Genomic DNA, 21,908 nt, shown 5'->3' with positions numbered 1-21,908 from the left:
TGTAATCCCAGCTACTCAGGAGCCTGAAGCAGGAGAATTGCTTGAACCCAGGAGGTGGAGGTTGTAGTGAGCCGAGACCATGCCACTGCACTCTAGCCTGGGTGATAAGAGCAAGACTCTGTCTCAAAATAAATAAAAATAAAATAAAATAAAAGTAAAATAGGCGAAGTATGGTGGCTCATGCTTGTAATCCCAGCACTTTGGGAGGCCGAAACAGGTGGGTCATTTGAGGTCGGGAGTTTGAAACCAGCCTGGTCAACATGGTGAAACCCCGTCTCTACTAAAAATACAAAAATTAGCCAGGCATGGTGGTGGGCACCTGTAATTCCAGCTACTTGGGAGGCTGAGGCAGAAGAATTGCTTGAACCCAGGAGGTAGAGGTTGCAGTGAGCTGAGATCGCACCATTGCACTCCAGCCTGGGCAACAGAGCGAGACTCCATCTCAAAAAATAAAGTAAAAGTCCAAAAGTTTTTCTAAAGTGCCTAGAAACATGAACAGAAACAAAGGCAAATCTTAAACATAATTTTACAGGATTTACAATTATAAGGTAGCAGAGTAAATGAAGTCTGTTAGTATTTTTCCCCTTTCCATGCTTTTTGCATTTGGTTTTGTGTGTGTGGGCAAATGTGTACATGGGCAAGAAAATGCACACACTCTTCTAAATAAGGGGGCAGTAGAAGAGTTATTAGGAAAGAAGAAAAAGCATAGGCAGGATCAAGGCAGAGTTTGCCCAATTAGTTCAAAGTGAGTTGCAATCAATGCCAAAGGAAAGTCAAGGACAAGGCAATGACCTTGAAATTGTATGTGGCTCTCGTCAGAGTTTTAAAACGGCTTTGCATAGAATTCTAGGAACTACTAATACATAATTAAAGCACCTACTACAGCCAATGATTCCTTTCTCAGGGAAGAGAACCCAGTGATGAAGCTGGAGCAATGGTGATGGCCAAGGAGAGCTCACAGGGATGAAGCAGCAAGCACCAGCCAGGCCAGGAGAGTGAGAATCACCTTGGCAGGTACAGTGGAGCATCCATAATCCAAAAACGTAAAATCCCAAATGTTCCAAAACGCAAAACGTTCCGAGCACCAACATGATGCCATAAGTTACCCTCAACATGTCGGTTATTCGCTGTATTTATCAGTAGCATATAAATTCAGAGTCAGGAACCATGGTGATGCCAGACTGTCCACAGGGGTGGCTGAGACAGTGGCACCTTTGCTTTCTGATGGTTCAATCTATACAAACTTTGTTTCATGCACAAAGTTATTAAAGAATTGTATAAAATAACCTTCAGACTATGTATATAAGGTATATATGAAACATGAATTTCGTGTGTAAAATTGAGTCCTCATCCCCAAGGTATCTCATTACGTGTAAGCAAATATTCCAAAATCTGAAAAAAATCAGAAAACATGCTAGACGCTGTGGCTTACGCCTGTAATCCTAGCACTTTGGGGGACCACGGTGGGCAGATCAGCTGAGGTCAGGAGTTCAAGACCAACCTGGCCAACATGGCAAAACCCCATCTCTACTAAAAATACAAAAATTAGCTGGGTGTGGTGGCACATCCCTGTAATCCCAGCTATTCGGGAGGCTGAGACAGGAGAATCACTTGAACCCAGGAGGAGGCAGAGGTTGCAGTGAGCCGAGATTGCGCCACTGTACGCTAGCCTGGGTGACAGAGCGAGACTCTGTCTCAAAAAAAAAAAAAAAAAAAATTAGAAAACCTAAACATTTCCGGTTCCCTGAATCTGGGAGACTCCACCTGCACCAGGAATTAGACAGCTGCTGCCCCTGCTGGCTGTCAGCAGGTATACCTTTAGCAACTTAAAGAAGTTTCCTCATATCCCTGGTTTATTAAGGATTTTTAAAAAGGAACATATGTTGAATTTTATTAATTGCTACTTCAGTATCTACTGAGATTACTACCAGTTTCTCTCCTTTATCAACGACATTAATTCCTTAAGCAATTTATTCTTTTTCTTTCTCTCTCTCATTCTTTCTTTAGAGATAGGGTCACATTATAATGCCCAGGCTGGCCTCAAACTCAAGAGATCCTCCTACCACGGCCTCCCAAGAAGCTGGGACTAGATTTCTTAATAGATGTCTTTGGTTTTTTTTTTTTTTTTTTTTTTTTTTTTTTTTTTTTTTTTTGAGACAAGGTCTCACTCTGTCGCCCAGGCTAGAGTGCAGTGGCATGATCATTGCTCACTGCCATCTCAAACTGCCGGGCTCAAACAATCCTCCTGCCTCAGACTCCTGAGTGGCTGGGACTGCAGGCATCTGCTACCATACCTGGCGAATTTTTTTTTATTGTTTGTAGAGATGGGAGTCTTACTATGTTGTTCAGGCTGGTCTTGAACTCCTGGCTTCAAGCAATCCTTTCACCTTGGCCTCCCAAAGTGCTAGGATTACAGGTGTTAGCCACCACATCCAGCTCCTTAATAGATTTTTTAAAAATTATTTTTTAATTAAAAAAATTAAAGACAGGGTTTTGCCATGTTGCCCAGGTTGGTCTCAAACTCCTGGGCTTAAGTGATTCACCCACCTTGGCCTCCCAAAGCCTGGGATTACCTGATCCGCCGCCCATCTTGACCTCCCAAAGGGCTGGGATTACCTGAGCTGCCCACCTTGGCCTCCCAAAGGCCTGGGATTACCGGCATGAGCAACCTCGCCCAGCCTAGGTTTCTTAATCTACAGAAGAATACTTGTATTTCTAAGGTAAGCCTTACTTGACCACAATATATTAGACTTTTAATACTGCATAGCTAGTGTTTGTTTAGGAGCTTTGTCCACATTTTAAATCTAAGACTGATCACCTGTTTTCTTCTTCGTGTGCTATCTTCTTCTGGCTTTGATTTCAGGATCAAGCTAGCCTTACAGAAGGAGCTGGGAAGCTTTCCATATTTCCCTGTTCTAAAATAATTTAAATAAAGCATTAACTGTTCCTGAAAAGATTTACAGAATTCATCCATAAACAGGCTGAATAGAATAGCATGCTTTTCTGTAGCAGAAGAAGAATAAGACCTTTCAATTACCTTATTTAAAAAACAGCTTTATTGGGGCTGGGTGCAATAGCTCATGCCTGTAATCCTAGCACTTTGGGAGGCTGATGTGGAAGGATGGCTTGAGCTCAGGAGTTGGAGACAGCCTGGGTGACAGACAGACACATACACACACACACACATACACAAAACCTACAAAAATAGTTTGACATATAATTCACATTCATAGAGTTCACCAATTTAAAATGTACCATCTCTGTTGCCCAGGCTGGAGTGCAGTGGTGTGGTCTTGGCTCACTGCCACCTCTACCTCCTGGGCTCAAGCTATCCTCCCACCTCAGCGTCCCAAGTAGCTGGGACCACAGGCGTGCATCAGGACACCCGGATAGTTTTCATATTTTTTTTTTTGGTCGAGGTGGGGTTTTCCCATGGTGCCCAGGCTGGTCTTGAACTGCTGGGCTCAAGGGATCCTCTCACTTCGGCCTCTCAAAGTGCTGGGATTACAAGCGTGAACCACCATGCCTGGCCAGTGTGCTTTGATCAACATTACTTTTAAAGATCTCTGCATTTATAGTTAAGAAGCTTCTCTTCTTTCTAAAGCTTTGCATTTTCACCCATTTTTTTCCTGAACAGACTTGACAAAGGTTTATCCACTTTATTGACTTCTCCAAAACCTAAGTTTTTGTTTGTATTAAGAATGACTACCTTTGTAATCGATTTCATTGATCTATGTCATTTCAGCAGACTTTAGGAGGGAAAAGAGGTAAGTAAATGTATTTAGCAAACCACCGAGTCACAAGAGTGGCAGAGCAATTCGGTGAATTTATTCTGAGGAATCCAAGGTGGGCAATTCATCCAAGTCCCCACAAGAGTCCTGAAGTTTGAGGCTCTGACAAAAGGCTATCCTAACTCGTAATGAAACACTGGAGTTCCGCGGAGATTACACATATGTCCATAAATGTGTGCACCTTTGCGATTCTGCAATATAACGGATCTTTCTGTTGTGCGTCCTCTGGCGGTTTCTACCATGGCGTGCCATTGTTTTTACACTGTGTGACAGCACTGACAAGAATTACTACTGCAAATCAAAACATGAAAAAACCATTGGCAGAGCCATTACAATAAGTCACCAATAGATGTCAGGTAGGAAGCCAGTGTTCACCAAGGGAGACTACCCAAGGTACTCCGAGTTCAAATGGGAGGCAATGGAGAAGACAGACAGAAGCATCTAGACCAACCCTAGATCAGAACTGTTACAGCCTTTCTTGTGAGTTTGAGCAAATTAATACCCTTGAGCCTGAATTTCTTCATTTGTAAAATGGTGACACATCATCTTTCCTGAGGGCATTTCTCAGGAATAGGGATAAGCACAAACATCCAATCGCAAAAGCTGCCAACTGTCTGTGGCATACACACCTGTGTTCACACGGGGCAAAGTCTGACAGTGCAGAGGAACAGAATCGCTGGAATCGCTTAAAATTTTTGCTCGGTTTCTTCTTGTCTTCCTAGTCATCATCATAGTTACTGCTGATGGAGACTGTACTACATCCCAGGCCCTCTACTGCAGCGGTCCCCAATCTTTTTGGCAGGGACCGGTTTCGTGGAAGTCAATTTTTCCGTGGATGGGGGAGTGGGGGGGATGGTTTCGGGATGAAATTGTTCCACCTCAGATCATTTGGCATGAGTGAGAGTCTCGTAAGGAAGGCCGGGCACAGTGGCTCACGCCTATAATCCCAGCACTTTGGGAGGCTGAGGTGGGCAGATCACGAGGTCAGGAGTTCGAGACCAGCCTGGCCAACATGGTAAAACCCCGTCTCTACAAAAATACAAAAATTAGTTGGGCATGGTGGCAAGTGCCTGTAATCCCAGCTACTTGGGAGGCTGAGGCAGGAGAATTGCTGGAACCTGGGAGGTGGAGGTTGCAGTGAACCAAGATTTCGCCACTGCACTCCAGCCTGGGCGACAAAGCAAGACTCTGCCTCAAAAAAAAAAAGAAAAAAGAAAGAAAGAAAAAGAAAAGAAAAGCTCATAAAAAGTGTGCAGCCTAGATCCCTTGCTTGTGCAGTTCCCAATAGGGTTCGCGCTCCTAATCTAATGCTGCTGCTGATCTGACAGGAGGCCAAGCTCAGGAGGTGATGCTCCCTCGCCTGCTGCCCACCTGCTGTGTGGGCCGGTTCCTAACAGTAGTGATCTGTGGCTAGGGGGTTGGGGACCCCTGCTCTAGTGGATGTCATGCCCATGTTATTTAATCCATATATAATCCTCCTGGCCAGGTACTATTATGTCCAAGTTACACATGAAGAAACCAAAGCTTTAAGTAACTTACTAAAGGTTTCACAGTCATTAAGTAGAAGAAAGGAGACTCTAAGGTGAATCCGACTCATGCTCTGAATTGCTATGGCTCTAATTACACATGCATTGAAAAAGGGGGGGTACATCGTATGTATAAGCTTCAAAGCTAGAGAAATCAATGTGAAGAATGAGAGTCAAGGAAAGGGGATAAAGAAGCGTGTTAGAATGCGCATGTGTGTACTGGGGAGGAGGTCTTGATGGAACAATGAAACATTCCACTTCCAAGAAAATGTGGAAAAGGATTCATAAAATAACAATTTATTGCTAGCAACTTCCTGTTAGTTACAAATGACCAAAGTACAACCTAAAATAAAATGAATCAGTTAGCATGATATTCAGAATACTCATTGATGTTATATAAATTCAGATACGTGGGAAACAGCTCCAAGTGGGACAGAAGGCAGCGCGTGTGTGTGTGTGTGTGTGTGTATGTATTTTTTGAGACAAGGTCTCGCTCTGTTGCCCCAGCTAGAATGCAGTGATGTCATTATGGTTCAGCGCAGCCTCAACCTCCTGGACTCAGGTGATCTTCCCACCTTCCATGCCTGGCTAATTTTTTGTATTATTTATTTATTTTTATAGAGACAGAGTTTCACCATGTTGCTGAGGCCAATCTCGAACTCCTGGACTCAAAAGATCCATCCACCTTGGCCTCCCAAAGTGCTGGGATTACAGGGTGAGCCACAGCACCCAGCCAAGGCAGCATACAAAACAGATTAAAAAGTGACTAAAATTTAGCCAGAAGGTTCCCAGACGAGTTCCCTTCCCCAAAATCGCTCTTCCCTTTTCATATCAGAGATGAACCTGACTGTTTCCCCTAACCTTAGCACAAGTATAATCACGGCCATGAAAGGAAGGTGTCAAGGCGCTTTCCTCGGATGCCAGATTCCGCAGGCGAGCCGTCCCACTCTACCCACTTGCTACTGCCTTCGAGTTACTCAACTGCGAACGTCACAAGCCCTGACGTCACCGTATGGCGGAGAAGCCTTTCACACCTCCGGGGTTCACTCAGTCATTTCACTTCCTCTGTTGCTCCGCCCTCACTGCTCTTTGATTCGTGCACCGTCAACACAGCAAATGCATTTTCTCTCATTTCTCCAATGCCTCAAATAGAAATGCCTCATGTCTTTGTAAGAAATAACATTAACCACCTGAAGTATGGCAAGCCTAGGTGCCAGAGTAAAAGCATAAGCTCCGAAATACCTACGTTCATTTGTGTGACAAATGTTTACTGAAAACCAAGTTTCACTCATCCCGGTAGCCTCAAGACCGGGCAAATACTAAGTTTTCAGTCTCCGTCGTCACAGAGCTTACCATGTAATGGCAAAGAAATAGGAGGGACTACTGGGAAATACAAAGAAGTGCGTCCCCCCAACAGCACCTATCAATTGTGAGGGATCATGAGACAGCATGGGAAGTCCTCATCGGGGCTTCTGGGAAGGCTTCCCTGAGGAAGTGGCATCTAACCTGAGACTTGGAGAAAACAAGCAGGTGGCCAAAAGAGAGGGAGGAACGATCCAGAGAGCAGGAGCTGTCTGTAAAGTCCGGCAGGCCTGGAGAAGCAAGGCAGTTTGAGGAAGCTGACAAAGGCCAGAGTAGCTGGAGGGAAATGCAAGGACAGAGGCACCAGGTGAGGCTGGGGAGGGAGGAGGAGGGGGCAAGGAGGGCGTGCCGGGAAGTGCGGACTCCTACAGGCGAAGGAAAAGTACCGGAGGCTTTAGAAATGAAAGTGACGGGATTAGAAATATGTTTGAAGGAAATATCTCCAACAGCAGCATGGCAAATTAATTGGAGGGGGCAGAGCAGGCGCTGGGAGAGCTCGGCTGCTAGAATGGTTCATAGGAAGATGACACTGGCTGGGAGTGAGGGAGAGAGGTGAACAAGCCAGGAGCAGCAGCGAGGAGCTGTTCTCTTGGACCTGGAGTCAAACAGCTTTCCTGTTAGAACAGCTGGGAGGATGCGGGCATTTATGGAATCAGCCTGGTTAAAAAGAAAGAAAACAAACCGAAGAAGGAAGGGGAGGGAAGGAGATGGGCACAGAAAGATCAGTGTCAGGGGAATCCGAGCCCTGAAGGAGAGCACAACCTCCAGGGTGAGGGCACAGGATGAGATGCGGGCCTTGGACAGGGCAGCGAGGGGTCCATACCCTGCGCTGCAGGAGGAAAGGGAATTGCATGGGCTGTGAGTTATATCACAGGGGTCCGAAGCATGGGTAAGGACTCAGCTCAGCTGGCTGTGGGGTTCGAGCTGAACAGCAGTAGGGGCAAGAGGCCATTCTTCAACACATTCACCAGGAAGCAGAGAAAGTTCTGAGATGGGAGGTTTTGTGGCCCTAAAGCAATGGCCAGAGGTGCTCAATGCCCTGGGCCCTGATGACTTTCCAGCTGGTTCCAGTTACCTGCGAAGCCTGGTGACCAGTCCCACTTACAGATACCCCCGAATCCTCCCGGCACTGTCCACTGCTTAAACTAGTCAGGGATCTTCTGGCAACAAAACCTCTATCTACTCCAAGACAACTATCCTACCTCACCAAGTTGGAGACACCACCAAATGTGAAGTCACATCCTGACTTCAGAGATACTGAAATGTGTACCGAGACCCTACGGAATAGGGCAATATGTTACATACGGGGCCAGCTCCAGAGGAACAACTTTAATTACAGGGATGTCATACAATTGTACCTACTCATAATCCAGAAACAATAAGTCTCTTATCTACGAGGAGTGTGTGAACTCAGCAGGGAAGGGTAGAGTTTGGAAAGCAGATAATCACCTGAGCCTTCTCGTGTCATAAGTAATGATCAGCAAGTACCAGGCTGAGCCCACACACCTGCCACTTTGGTATCTCCACCAGCAGAGGTCAGTGCCCCGCAGCAGAGTCAAGAAACTTGCAAGCTGACTCTTGGCTGTGAGAGCCAAGAGACAAGGCAATAATTCAATAGATGACCACAAATACACAGACAGGCAATTCTCCCTTAAGCAAGTTCCAGCAGCTTCTAAGCCTTGTTTTCACTATGCTCCCCGCCCCGAGTCTTTTTTACACATTCTCCCCCTAACTGTACTAGCCCCACGACATTTTAATAGCACAGATATACAATGTATTTATTCAGGTACCGTGGCCCTTCGGGTGGCCAAAACCCACTGTAACAGCTGCAATGTTTTTGTCTCCCAACAAGAACCGATCTCCACTTACTCAGGGTGTTGTGCACTCCAGCTGAGAGTGAATGAGTTTTGAGTGAACACACGTTTTTGTTTTGTTTATTTATAAAGAGTGATTATTGGTTGCTTTGAGGTCTGATTTTGGAGCTAGAGAGAAAAGCAAAAGATCAGCGAGTACCGGCCCCCTGGGTTTACAGAGAAAGCTCTTAATGACAGCAGCAACAACAAAACAAAGCCCCGAGACCTCACGGGTTGTCTGAGGAAATACAGGCACTTCATCACAGATCTGGGCCTGAATCCTGGGCCTCACTGAAAAACAATGCTTTCTTCCCCTCCTACGAAACGTGGCCCCTACTTTTACCTATTTTGATCACTATAGGTGAGGTTGACCAGTTTTGCTAGAAACAAGCAAGACTGGCTGGGTGCAGTGGCACACCTCTATAATTCCAGCACTTTGGGAGGCTGAGGCAGGCAGATCACTTGAGGCCAGGAGTTCAAGACCAGCCTGGGCACCATGGTGAAACCCCATCTCTACTAAAAACACAAAACTTAGTCAGGCATGGTGGCGCATGCTTGTAATCCCAGCTACTCAGGAGGCTGAGGCATGAGAATTACTTGAGCCTGAGAGGTGGAGGTTGCAGTGAACCAGGATTGTACCACTGCACTCCAGCCTGGGCAACACAGCGAGACTGTGTCAAAAAAAAAAAAAAAAAAAAAAAAGGCAAGATTGAGGCAAGTTCTGGAAAGAGGATTCTACTTCATTGTTGTTGTTGTTTGAGACACGAAAATTACTCCAGGCTGAAGTACAGTGGTGCAACCATAAGCGCTCGGGTGATCTTCCCACCTCAGCCTCCTGAGTAGCTGGAACCCCAGGTGTGCACCACCATGCGTAGCTAATTTTTAAAATTTTTTATACAGACGGGGTCTCATCATGTTGCCCAAGGTGGTCTTGAACCCCCGGCCTTAAGCAATCTTCCTGCCTCTGTCTCCCAAAGTGCTGTGATTACAATGGTAAGCCACCACGTCCAGCCTGGATTCTACTTTGGAAAATCTTTGCAAGTGAAGAAGAATAAGACAGAATGGCTGAACTGGGATGAAATAAGCGGCAAATGAGGAGGAAGAGGAGACACAGTCAGTCTGGTAAGACACTCTCTGCTAAGAAGCAGGTAAAACTGCCACAGCAAGTTATCAAAAACTTGAAATAGCCCAACTCCTACGGCAGCTGGGAGAGAATGCAGACAGCTCTAAAGAGGCTGCAGACTTCGTGAAGTGGTGCCAGAGTAGAGCAGGTTTATTAATCATGGATAAAACTGCTGAATAATTACCTACTTCAAAAAGCATTTGTGAGTTGTGTTTAGGTGCTTACAAAGTACCCTGTGCTTGGTCCTGGTCAGTAAGTTAGTTCAAAGCAGTTAATACAGATAAACACAAACACAGCGAAGATGTGGTCGGTGTAACAATCACAAACGTAAAAAGCAAACACAGAAAGGGATTGCTGGCTGGGCACCATGGCTCATGCCTGTAGGTCCCAGTAGTTTGGGAGGCTGCAGTGGCCAGATCAGTTGAGCCCAGGAGTTTGAGACCAGCTTGGCCATCATAGTGAAACTCCATCTCTACTAAAGTACAAAAATTAGCCAGGCATGGTGGCATGAGCCTGAAGTCCCAGCTACTTGGGAGGCGGAAGCACTACTTGAACCCAGGAGGTTGAGGCTGCAGTGAACTGAGATCGCATCACTGTACTTCACCCCAGGTAAGAGTGAGACCCTGAGGGAGGGAGGGAGCAAAAAAAAAGGGGGGGGGATTGCTATGGGCAAGGCTTCTCATACACAGAATCATTTCCTCCCCCAATATCCCCACAAAGTAACTACAAACACTTAATGAAATCATTGATATCTGAAGCACTGCTGAGAACTTGCTATAGGCACAGGGGAGAGAAAGGTGAATGCCAGAGAAGTACAGAAGTTATTCAGGGAAGGCCTCGGAGACCAGATAAGACTTGAGCTGCGCCTTGAAGTCTTACTAAGATCGGTGTGGCACGGAAAGCACGCAGCCCTAATCACGTGCCACCTCCTAAGGCACAGACACAGTGAGGGAAACACAGAGCAGGGGGCCGGCACACTATGAGGGCCAAATCTGGATTTTGGTAAAAAAGTTTTACTGGAGCCCAGCCCTGCCCATTGGATTGTGTTAGCTGCTTTCTGCTTTCTTACTACAAGGGTAAATTGAGTGGTTGCGACAGAAACTGAGACCATAACACCCACAAAGGCTAAAATATTTACTATCTGGCTCTTTACAGAAAAAGTTGGCCAGCCCATGTCCTGTTATTCCAAGAGGGGTCTGTGAACCCGCAGCAGCAGCAGCCCGTGTTAGGCATGTCCCACCCCAGACCTAGAGAACTGGAATCGGCCTTTTAAAGAGATCTCTGGCTATTCTTATGCACAGAGAGGGAGGGGCACTGAGCCTGCGGAGTAAGAGAAGTCTGCACTTAACGGATATACAGACAGAGGAACTTGGTCAAGACTTTCCCATAGAGCAGTGAGGTCATCAAACCCACGCTTACTTACAACGTCGCTCTTGTGGTAAGAAGAGTTGACAGCAGAAAAGGGATGGCAGCTCCCGTCATAACCCAGGCCAAAGACGACCCAACTAGGTAGGGTGGAACTCAATCTTTCTTCCTAACCTCACCAGTGCTTCCAAGATGTTTCTAACAAATACAATATCAGTTATAACTTATTAGGAAACAGAAAAATCTTGTTAACGAAACTATGAATAATCATGTGTTTCTGCGCACAGCGAATGTATCTTGGTTGAAGCAATGCCTCCAGACATCAATGCATACATGAAGACATTAATGGGGTATGACGGATGCTGAAAGATGAAATGAGGATCTCATCAAGGGCTCTCTATTATGTAAGATATTTAGAGGTGTAATATCTTACTGTTGGGACTTTTGTCCCTGCTAAATAAGTGTGAGATTCTGCTTGATACTCAATTTTCCTGTATTTTGGATGAATAAGCGATTTAAAGTTCAAAAGAAACAAAGCGGCATTTGGACTACCACGCCAACACTGTTCTTTCTTCCAGCTCAGCTCAGCTTCAAAGTCACTGTTTAACATTCTGCCTCCTTAAGAATCTAGAAAAGTTTGACAGGGTTATTCGTGGGATTCAGTGTGCTTCAAAGGAATGACAGACAGCAATACAGATAAAAATAGATGGATGAAGAGGGGAAATTCCTTTCTTAGATGCTTAGGTTTAATACTTTACATTCATTACATTGGCAGACACAATGCAAAAGAAAAAAAAAGAGTATATATCTGCTTAGAGAAATGCATAATTAAATCAATAAATCTCAAGTAAGAAGAAGAAAAGGGACAGGACACCAAATCTGTGTTGAGAAGAATCTCTTGAGTTGAGATTCATTACTAAAAGTCTTAAAAAGCTCATGAATTCAGTACAAGCTTAATGGCACTTAAGCAATAATAGTAACTAACATTTATGAAGTACTCACTATGGGTTTACACTGTTTTTAAATGCCATGATACGGATTGTCTCATTTAATCCTCAAAACCCTGATATTAGCTCTATTTTAGATATGAGAAAACCAAGGCACAGAGAGGTTAAGTAACTTGTCCAAGGTCACACAGCTAAATAAGTAGTAGCGGTTCCTCTCGAACAGAAGCTGCTCTCTCGTCTCTTCTTGCCTCCCTGTTAACATGCAAAAATTGTAAATGTAAAAGACTGTCATTCTTACTAACACAAGAGACAAAACCCTGGTGATTTAGACATTCAAAGTCTCATGGAACGGGCACACCATTCCACCCTGTGGACAGTGGCCAAGATTTGGCCTGCAATATAATAAAAGTGAGGAATAGTGAGATGGGTTCGAATGAAGACCCTGGATTATTTTTCTGTAGGATGAAATGCAAATTAAGTCCAGTAAAATTCTGAAATGCATCATTTGTTACCAATAAATATGGACAAACACTTTTAATGACAATGACTATGAACGTATTCTCTTCCAGCTAACGTGTTTGTGAAATGCTGCAGTGAATCTAAAAGATAACAGGCTCCCGGCTAATTCTATTGGGTTAACACGTCCATGCTGGCTGTGCAGGCTTATTTAAGTAATTGCCTGACTGTGAATGAACAGAGGTATTAAAGTAAAGTTGGCACAAGGGACAGCATCCACATGGCACATTCTTTGTCTCGAGAGCTTTATTCTATCCATACTCCCGGAAAAAAGAGAAGTTGCTAAATAAATAATGGAAGCACACAAGACAGTGTGAAGAAGGCCTTTTCAAGTCCTCGAATTGTCAAGCATCTTATATAAAGTTCTTTCCCGACTTTGAGCTCATCACATTTCATTTTACATATTAATTTTGCATAAGAGCAAGCTCATCCCCTTCAAATGTTAACAGCTTCAAAATAAGATCCTGGTGAAAGCTCGTCACATTCCATTTTAAATATTAATTTTGCCAAAGAACGACCTCGTGCCTTTCAAATGTTGACAGCCTCAAGATAAGATCCAAGTTATTTACCTGTAAGACACAAGAAGACAGGAGAGGGAAAAAAACAACCGAGAGGAGAGGCGACAGAAATGACGGAGTGAGAGGGTCGCCTGAACTCAACACCGATTCAATAAGCCTCTTCAGGTTTTCCTATTTAACTTTCCCCATTAAAAAAGAAGACACACCCTGCCGGTGGTATCTTCACAGGCACAGATAAGGGCACCAGTCTACGATTAAGGGTCTGGACTGTGGGTATGATTCGGGGTTGCCTCCGAGTGCATGGTGACAAGCACAAACAATTAGCGCTCCCTGACACCTTGCTCTAATTCGAGTTCTGCGAGTAAGGACAAAAGGGCCGCCCATCCGTGCGGATGCCTGGCTGCGGGCTGCGCTCTGGGAGCCCGGCTCGCGTCCCCTCCGCGGACGCCCGGTACCCCGCAGCCCGAGCTCGCCGGCGCCCGCCTCCCCGCCCTGGTCCCTGCCCCGGCCCCCGGGCTTCCGCAGGACGCAACTCGCCGTGGGGCTGCGCCGGAGACGGGGCGCGGGGTCCCCGGGGGTCCAGGTCCTCGGGCGGCCGGGCCGTGGGAGCGCCGGGCCGGCGGCGGGCGGGGCGCACTCACCTTCGTCCTCGAACTCCAGCTTCTCCAGCATGCCGGCTTCCGCGGGTCCCGGGGCCGCCGCCAGCGCCGCCTGAGGGGGAGGAGGAGGACAGCGATCAGCATGAGCTGCGGCGCTCGTCCCCGGCCGGCGGGCTCGCGGCCGGCCGAGCTCTCGGGCCTGGCTCTGCCGCGCCGCCGGGAGGAGGGGCCTGGCGGGGGACGCGGGCGGCGGGGGCCGGGGGCGGAGCGGGCGCGCGGCCCCCACCCGCCCGAGGCCGCCGCCGCCGCCGCCGCCGCCGCAGGTGGCGCGGCCGCGGCCCGCGTGCCCCTCCGCGAGTGGGACACGCCGCTCCCCCCCGCGCCTTGGTACGGCCCGCCCGGGAGGAAGCGTGGGAAGGGACCCGGGAGCCCGAGGGCGGTCGCGCCTGGGCCCGGGGCGCCCCCTTCCGGACGCGGCCCGCGTCCTCCTCTCCGCGCGGCCATTGGGAGAGGCCCGCGGCCCGCCCCCCCGCTCCCACGCCCCCCAGTGCCGCTCACCTTCCCAGCACCGGCGGCCGCGCAGGCTCCACCTGCGCAGGTGTGGGCTCTGCGGCGCGGGGGCGGGGAGAGGGGCTGGAGGCTGCAGAACGCCCCGGGGCGCCAGCTAGGGAAGCCTTTCTCGCTTTCCTCTTCCCTTTCCAAATTTTAGATATAACTGCCCATCCCTGGCCCCCTTAACAAAAATCGTTCCGTTGGCTGCACGTATTGTAGATGCACTTTGTCGCTATCCATTTTTTTTTTCCCCCCAACATGGAACTCTTAATTCGCGTCCTCTCTTCGAGCCGAGTGTCTTCTCGGTTGGGGAACCGCTGCCAAAAGCGTACACACGCTGAATCTGGCCCTGGCCGCTCAGGAGCTGGGTATCTGAGTCTCTACTATGGCCAACTCAGGTTGGCAGGCGGCGCGGCCAGCAGCCACTAGCTGCCTGGAAGGGCAGGACAGGCCCAGAGGGGACCGAGGTCCCTGGCCCCACGGCCCATCCCTGCAGAGTGCACTGGAGCCGCGAATGCGATTAGCTCCAGCACCGATTAGGGCTGAACGGAGCTTGGCCCTAGCGCTCTTGCAAGCCGGGCCTGAAAGAGGAAGTCCTGAAAATGCCTCTCGTTTTGCTTTGTCATCTTACTTGCGCCAATCCCTAAATCTTAAACCCCTTTAAATGAGAAAAGGGGTGGGGAGAGAGAAAGAAAACAAAGCTAAGATGTTTCATGGTTAAAAGCTACAGCAGACATCATACTTCATAGTGAAAGACTGCTTTCCCTACGAGGTTCAGAAACCAGGCCAAGGTGTCTGCTCTCACTAACCCTATTCAACATGGTTCTAGAAGTACTAGGCCCTGCAATAAGGCAAGAAAAGGAAAGAAAACGCATACAGATTGGAAAGGAAGAAAAACACCTATGCAGATAACATAAGTTATCTACATACAAAATCCCAAAGAATCTACAAAAGAAAAAGAGAAAACAGTCTCCTGGAACTAGTGAGTTTGGTAAGATCATAGCATACAGGATCAACACAGAAAAATCAATCACATTTCTACAAACCAACAATGAACACATGGAAAAATATTTAAAACAATATCACTTATTAATACAATCACTTCAAAGAAAATTAATACTTAGGCATAAACTCAAGAAACCATGTATAGTAGCTGTATGCTGAAAATCACAAAATGTAATGAGAGAAGAGCTAATAAATGGAGAGACATTCCTGAGTTGGAAGCCCTAACATAGTAAAAATGACAGTTCTCCCCCAGATTAATCTTTTGGTTTAATGCAATTGCTACCAAATTCGTTTTTTTTTTTTCTTTTAACATAAATAAGCTTATTCTAAAATATATATGGAAAGGCGCAAGCTCTAGAATTCTTTATTTATTTATTATTTTTTTGAGACGGAGTCTTGCTCTGTCACCCAGGCTGGAGTGCAGTGGCGCGACCTCAGCTCACTGCAAGCTCTGCCTCCTGGGTTCACGCTATTCTCTGGCCTCCGCCTCCCGAATAGCTGGGACTACAGTAGAATGCTTTAATCTTGAAATAGCTCAATATTAAAGCAAACTATATAGATACAGCAATCAAGACAATGGTATTGGCAGAAGAATAGATTTAATAATCAATAGAAATAAATAGAAAACCCAGAAATAGACCCATGCAAACATGGCAAACCAATTTTTGATGGAGGTGTAAAGGCAATAGAACTGGAGTAATTGGATATCAAAAGGTAAAAATACAAAAACAAACCTCAACCTAAGCCTTGCGTTTTACACAAAAATGAGTTCACATTAGATTGTGAACTTAAAACTATGAAACTTTTTGGAGAAAATCTTTGGGAACTGGGGCTAGGCAAAAGTTAGACTTGACACCAAAAACACAGTCCATAAAAGGAAAAACTGATAAATGGACCTCATTAAAATTTAGAATTTTTGCTCTGTGAAAGACCCTGTTAAGAGGATGAAAAGAAAAGCTACACAGTAGGAGAAAATACTTGCGATCCACATAGCCAATAAATTACTAGCACACTGCCTATGGGTTAGCCCTGCTCTCCAATAAATAGCAAAAATAAAATTAAAATGTCTGGAATACATAAATACTATCAATATTAAACAAAAAAGGAGAAAATAATCAAATTAGAACATAGGCAAATGACACAGAGCTATTTCACCAAAAAAGATACACAGATGGCAAATTAGTGTATGAAAAGATGTGCAAAGTCATTGATCATTATATAAATGTAAATTAAAACCACAATGAGATACCACTACACAACTGTTAAAATGGCTAAAATCTTAACAGTAACACCACCAAATGCTGGTGAGGATGTGGAGAGACGGGATCACTTCTACACTGCTGGTGGGAATGCAAAATGGAACCATTGCTTTTTTTTTTTTGAGACAGGGTCTACCTCTGTGGCCCAGGCTGGAGCACAGTGGAATGATCTCAGCTCACTGCAACCTCCGCCTCCCAGGTTCAAGCAATTTTCCTGCCTCAGCACAGATCAGCTAATTTTTGTATTTTTAGTAGAGATGAGGTTTCACCATATTGGTCAGGCTGGTCTCGAACTCCTGACCTCAGGTGATCTGCCTGCCTTGGCCTCCCAAAGTGCTGAGATTATAGGCGTGAGCCACTGTGACCAGTCGAAAACCACCACTCTTAAAAACAATTTGGCAGTTTTTTATAAAACTAACCATGCAACTACCATATAACACATCAGTTGTACTCTTGGGCATTTATCCCAGGGAAATGAAAATTTACATTTACACAAAAACTTGTACATGAATGTTCATAGCAGCTTTATTTGCAACAGTGCGAACTGGAAATAACAGATGTCGTTCAATGGATGAATGGTGAAGCAGGCTGTGGTAGGTCCATCTATACCATAAAATACTACTCAGCAAGAAAAAGGAAGCAACTATTGACACATACAACAACTTGGATAGATCTCCAGGGAATTATGCTGAGGGGGAAAAAGCCAATCCTAAAAGGTCACATACTGTATGATTCCATTTATATTATAGTCTTGAAATAAAATGGTCAAAATGGAGGAACAGATTAGTGGATGCCACGGATCAGGGGCTGGGGTAGGGGGCCAGAGGTGCCTATGGCTGTAAGAGATCTTTGTGGTGACTGAACTGTTCTACATCTTGACTGTATCAATGTCAATCTCCTGCTTGTGATATCACCCTGTATTTTTCCCTATGAGCCAGGCCAAGCTGATTTAATTCTATGGAGGAAATGACAAAAAAAATCTTTTTTTTTTTTTTTTTTTGGAGACGGAGTCTTGCTCTGTTGCCCAGGCTGGAGTGCAGTGGTGCAATGTTGGCTCACTGCCAGCTCTGCCTCCCAGGTTCACGCCATTCTCCTGTCTCAGCCTCCTGAGTAGCTTGGACTACAGGTGCCCACCACCACGCCCAGCTAATTTTTTGTATTTTTTTTTTTAGTAGAGATGGAGTTTCACTGTGTTAGCCAGGGTGGTCTTGATCTCCTGACCTCAAGTGATCCACCTGCCTCAGCCTCCCAAAGTGCTGGGATTACAGGCTTGAGCCACCGTGCCTGGCCAAAGAGTCTTTATTGAAATATAATTCACATACCATAAAATAACTCACCATTTAAAGTGTACAGTCCAATGATTTTCAGAATATTCGTAATTGTGCAACTATCTAAGTTTACATTTTCATCATCCCAAAGAGACAGCTTGTACCCATTAGCAGTCACTTCCCATTACCTGCTCAACCCCGACACCCATCCCTAGGCAACCATTTCCTTTCTCTATGGATTTGCCAATGCTGGGCATTTCTCATCAATGGGATCATACAATAGGTGGTCTTTTGTGACCAGCTTCTGCTTAATGTCAGGGCCCGTTCACATTGTAACACGGATCAGCACTTGATTTCTGTTTACTGCTGAAAGATACTGTGTTGTGTGGACACACACGTTGTTTATCCTTTTGTCAGCTGATGGGCACTCAGGTGGTTTCCACTTTTTGGCTGTGGTGAAAATGCTCCTATGGACATTCCTGTGCAAGTGTTTGTGTGGACACGTGTTTCATTTCACATACACAGGAGTGGAATTGCTGGGCCACAGGGTAACCCTATGTTTAACATATATATATTTTTAAATTTATTTTTGAAACGGAGTCTCATTCTGTCGCCCAGACTGGAGTGCAGTGGCGCAATCTCAGCTCACTGCAACCTCTGTCTCCTGGGTTCAAGTGATTCTCCTGACTCAGCCTCCTGAGTAGGTGGAACTACAGGTGCGCACAACCATGCTTAGCTAATTTTTGTATTTTTAGTAGATATGGGGTTTCACCATGTTGGCCAGGCTGGTCTCAAACTCATGACCTCAAGTAATCCACCCGCCTCAGCCTCCTAAAGTGCTGGGATTACAGGCGTGAGCCACCACACCCAGCCTCTCTACATTTAATATTTTGAGGACCTGCTGAACTGTTTTCCAAGGTGGCTGCACCATTTTACATTTTTACCAGTAATGTATGAGGGTTCCAGTTTCTCCTGTACTGTTTAGTTCTGCAAGATGTTACCACTGCAGGGAACTAGGTAAAGGGTACACAGGACCTCTCTGCATTATTTCTTACAACTATATGTGAATATACAGTTATCTCAGAGTAAAAAGTTTAATTTTTAAAAAGTTTGGTGGCACACAGGAAGTATCTCTTGTTCTATTTTTAAGTCTATGCTTTTGTTTCTTGCAATAATTTTAGTATAATTTTAAAAAATTCTTATCGGTGTTTCTGATAAGCACCATCAATTTCACCTGTAATCGTGATGGGTTGTTTTTTGGGAGGCAGAAATGGGCAGCAAGTGGCAGTATGCCAGGAGGACTGCAAAAGTGGTTCACAGACTGAAAAGACCTATAAACCATCACTAAGAGGTTGGTAGAGAGTAGAAATTGAAACAATTAATGTTTTATGCAATTCCACTTGATAATGGGTGTACAGGAGTAGCCTAAAATAAAAACGTTTATATATAATGTGCTAGTGGGATTGAATTTATTTCCACAGGTTTTTCACTTAGTAAGACATCTCATGTTTTCTTCCTTAGAAAGGAGGCTAGTCATAGAAGAACAGAAAAAGTCATGAGATTTTTTTTTTTTTTAATAACACACTAAGTCAATTTCAGGAATTTGAGGGCTTTTACTTTTTAGGTATGTACATTAACGTGCAGAGTCAAAAGACAGATGGATTTGTCAGCACACAGAACTTGAAGCTGGTGGTCGTCAGTTGCCCTTTTATGGCAATGTTTTCTTAAAGTCTTAACAGACTTATGCCAGACTTAATTTTAGCTATTTCAGGCAGGCAGGGAAAGCCGGGAGAAGAGGCGAAGGGAGGGGAAGGGCGTGGGCAATGTCATGCAAGCAAAGAGAAGGGGCTTGCACTTGTGACACCAACTCATGTCTCGAGCCATCAGCATCAGGGATGTTTGATGTAGCAAAAACAGACCAAATCCACCACCCAAACCCTCCTGATAATCCAGACCGATCTCTCCAGGGAGAACAAAATGGGCCTACCATGGCAGGGAGGCACTGGGTCCTGCTAACAGCCTGGCGCAGTTCCACCACAGGGAACATTTCTATTTGTATAACATCAGCCAGTCTGAGGTTACTGGACTTTAGTGTGGTGGGAGGGAACAGAGGGACCCAAGTTGGACTTTATTGAGAGAATGAGAAACACGGAGCCACCACAAGTGTGACTTCTTGGTTGGTAAAAAATGCTAAATCATTGGCCGGGCGCGGTGGCTCATGCCTGTAATCCCAGCACTTTGGGAGGCCGAGGCGGGCAGATCACAAGGTCAGGAGATCGAGACCATCCTGGCCAACATGGTGAAACCCTGTCTCTGCTAAAAATACAAAAATTAGCGGGGCGTGGTTGCACGCACCTGTAGTCCCAGCTACTCAGGAGCCTGAGGCAGGAGAATCACTTGAACCCCGGGAGGCAGAGCTTGCAGTGAGCTGAGATCGTGCCACTGCACTCCAGCCTGGTGACAGAGTGAGACTCTGTCTCAAAAAAAAAAAAAGAAAAAAAAGAAAAGAAAAGAAAAATCTAAATTATTAAGGTGTGTCTCACATAATTGTGCCCAGGTGCAGCAAAACACTGTATTTTGAATGACTATCAGAAGGGAAAACTTCAGCCTGAAAACTTAATCATAAAACGACTGCCAAAAAAGCACTCCTTTATGCACAGAGGTCGGATATGAGTTTGCTCTGCCTCTTAAAAAGAAGTCTTAAATAGCTCCTGCAAGAAATAAATCAGCCTCAAATATTGGGTAAGGAGCTCCTGAATAATTTAGCATACAAAACTCTCAGTTTCTGTGCATCCTGCTGTCTTCCTTGAGCTCCACTCTGCTCTGCAAGGGCGTCCTCCAAAGGGAAAAGAAGGACGTGAAACCCCCTGGATGTTGGACAGGAGCTGCACGTGCACTCTGCTCCCATTCCCACTGGGCATTCTCCAAGCACCTCCAACCCACCACTGTGCCTGGCACGTCCAGGTCTCAGTCCCAGCCCAGCGCTCTCCTGAGCTCCACACTGCCTCCTGCTCCATCTCCATTGGAGTTTTCTACACCAACGCAGATGCAGTTTATCTAAAACTGTGCCCCAGTCCTCTCATCTTGTCGTCTTGGTTTCTTTTAAGGCAATCCACTTGTCTCTCTCCCCACTACACCTACCCTGGTTCAGGCTTCCATTTTCTCAGGCTTGGCCAGCGGGGCAGCTTTGGCTCCTCCAGTCTTGCCCCCTTTCCAGTCTATTTGCTTCTGTGTAGCCAGAGTGCCTATGATAGTTAACTTTGAATCCAGTCATCTTTACTGGATTAAGGAACCCCTAGAGAACCGGTAAAGCATTATTTCTGGGTGTGTCTGTGCAGGAGTTTCCAGAGACTGGCATGTGGGTCAGTGGACTGAGTGGGGAAGATCTGCCCCCAGTGTGGGCAGGCACCATCTAATTAGCTGGGGGCCTAGAGAGAACAATAAAGGTGACAGAGGATTTCCTTGCTCTTTCTCCTGGAGCTGGGACACTTTCCTCTTCCTGCTCTTGGGCATCAGAACTCCAGGCTCTCCTGTCTTGACACTGGGACTTAACAGCAGCAGCCTCCTGGTTCTCAGGCCTTTGGCCTTGGACTGAGAATTACACCACTGGCTTCTCTGGTTCTGAGGCTTTCAGACTTGGACTGAGCCATGCTACCATTACCTGCATCCCAGGGACTCCAGCTTGGAGATGGCCTGCCGTGGGACTTCTCAGCCTCCATAACTGCATGAGGCAATTCCCCCAGTAAATCCCCCCTCACCTACCAATCAATCAATCAATCAATCAATCATCTATTATCTATCTAGCTACCTACATACCTATCATCTATCACCTGTTGGCTCTGTCTCTCTGAAGAACCCTGACTGATAGAGTGACCTTTTAAAACTGCAGTCTTGGCCAGGCATGGTGGCTCACACGTATAATCCCAGCACTTTGGGAGGCCAAGGCGGGTGGATCACCTGAGATCAGGAGTTCAAGACCAGCCTGGGCAACATGGTGAAACCACGTCTCTGTCTCTACAAAAAAAAAAAAAAAAAAAATTAGCCGGGTGTGGGGCATGCACCTATAATTCCAGCTACTCGGGAGGCTGAGACACAAGAATTGTTCGAACCTGGGGAGGTGGAGGTTGCAGTAAACTGAGATCATGCCACTGCACTCTTGCCTGGGTGACAGAGTGAGACTCTGTCTCAAAAAAAAAACCAAAAACAAAACAGACTTATTTTTCT

The 21,908-nt window shown here is 46.0% G+C and overlaps 1 protein-coding gene across 8 annotated transcripts in view; it reads right to left on the bottom strand.

Annotated features, from left to right (window-relative positions):
- LOC105474924 (protein kinase AMP-activated non-catalytic subunit gamma 2) overlaps positions 1 to 21,908 on the bottom strand; it is a 321,097-nt gene that overhangs the window by 64,570 nt on the left and 234,619 nt on the right. For 4 of the 8 annotated variants that reach the window (XM_011729846.2, XM_011729847.2, XM_011729849.2 and 1 more), the window contains one exon: positions 13,643 to 13,712. The exons of 3 other annotated variants lie outside the window; for them this stretch is intronic. In XM_011729846.2, the coding sequence (XP_011728148.1) occupies positions 13,643 to 13,712 (70 nt within the window). Of the gene's footprint in view, positions 1 to 11,078; positions 11,095 to 13,642; positions 13,713 to 21,908 lie in introns of those variants that run through there. One more of the 8 variants, XM_071094223.1, reaches the window with a different exon arrangement.

This window comes from Macaca nemestrina, chromosome 4 (genome assembly GCF_043159975.1).
Source record: "Macaca nemestrina isolate mMacNem1 chromosome 4, mMacNem.hap1, whole genome shotgun sequence".
Lineage (NCBI taxonomy): Eukaryota > Metazoa > Chordata > Mammalia > Primates > Cercopithecidae > Macaca > Macaca nemestrina.
This window is presented reverse-complemented; position numbering and strand designations above follow the sequence as displayed.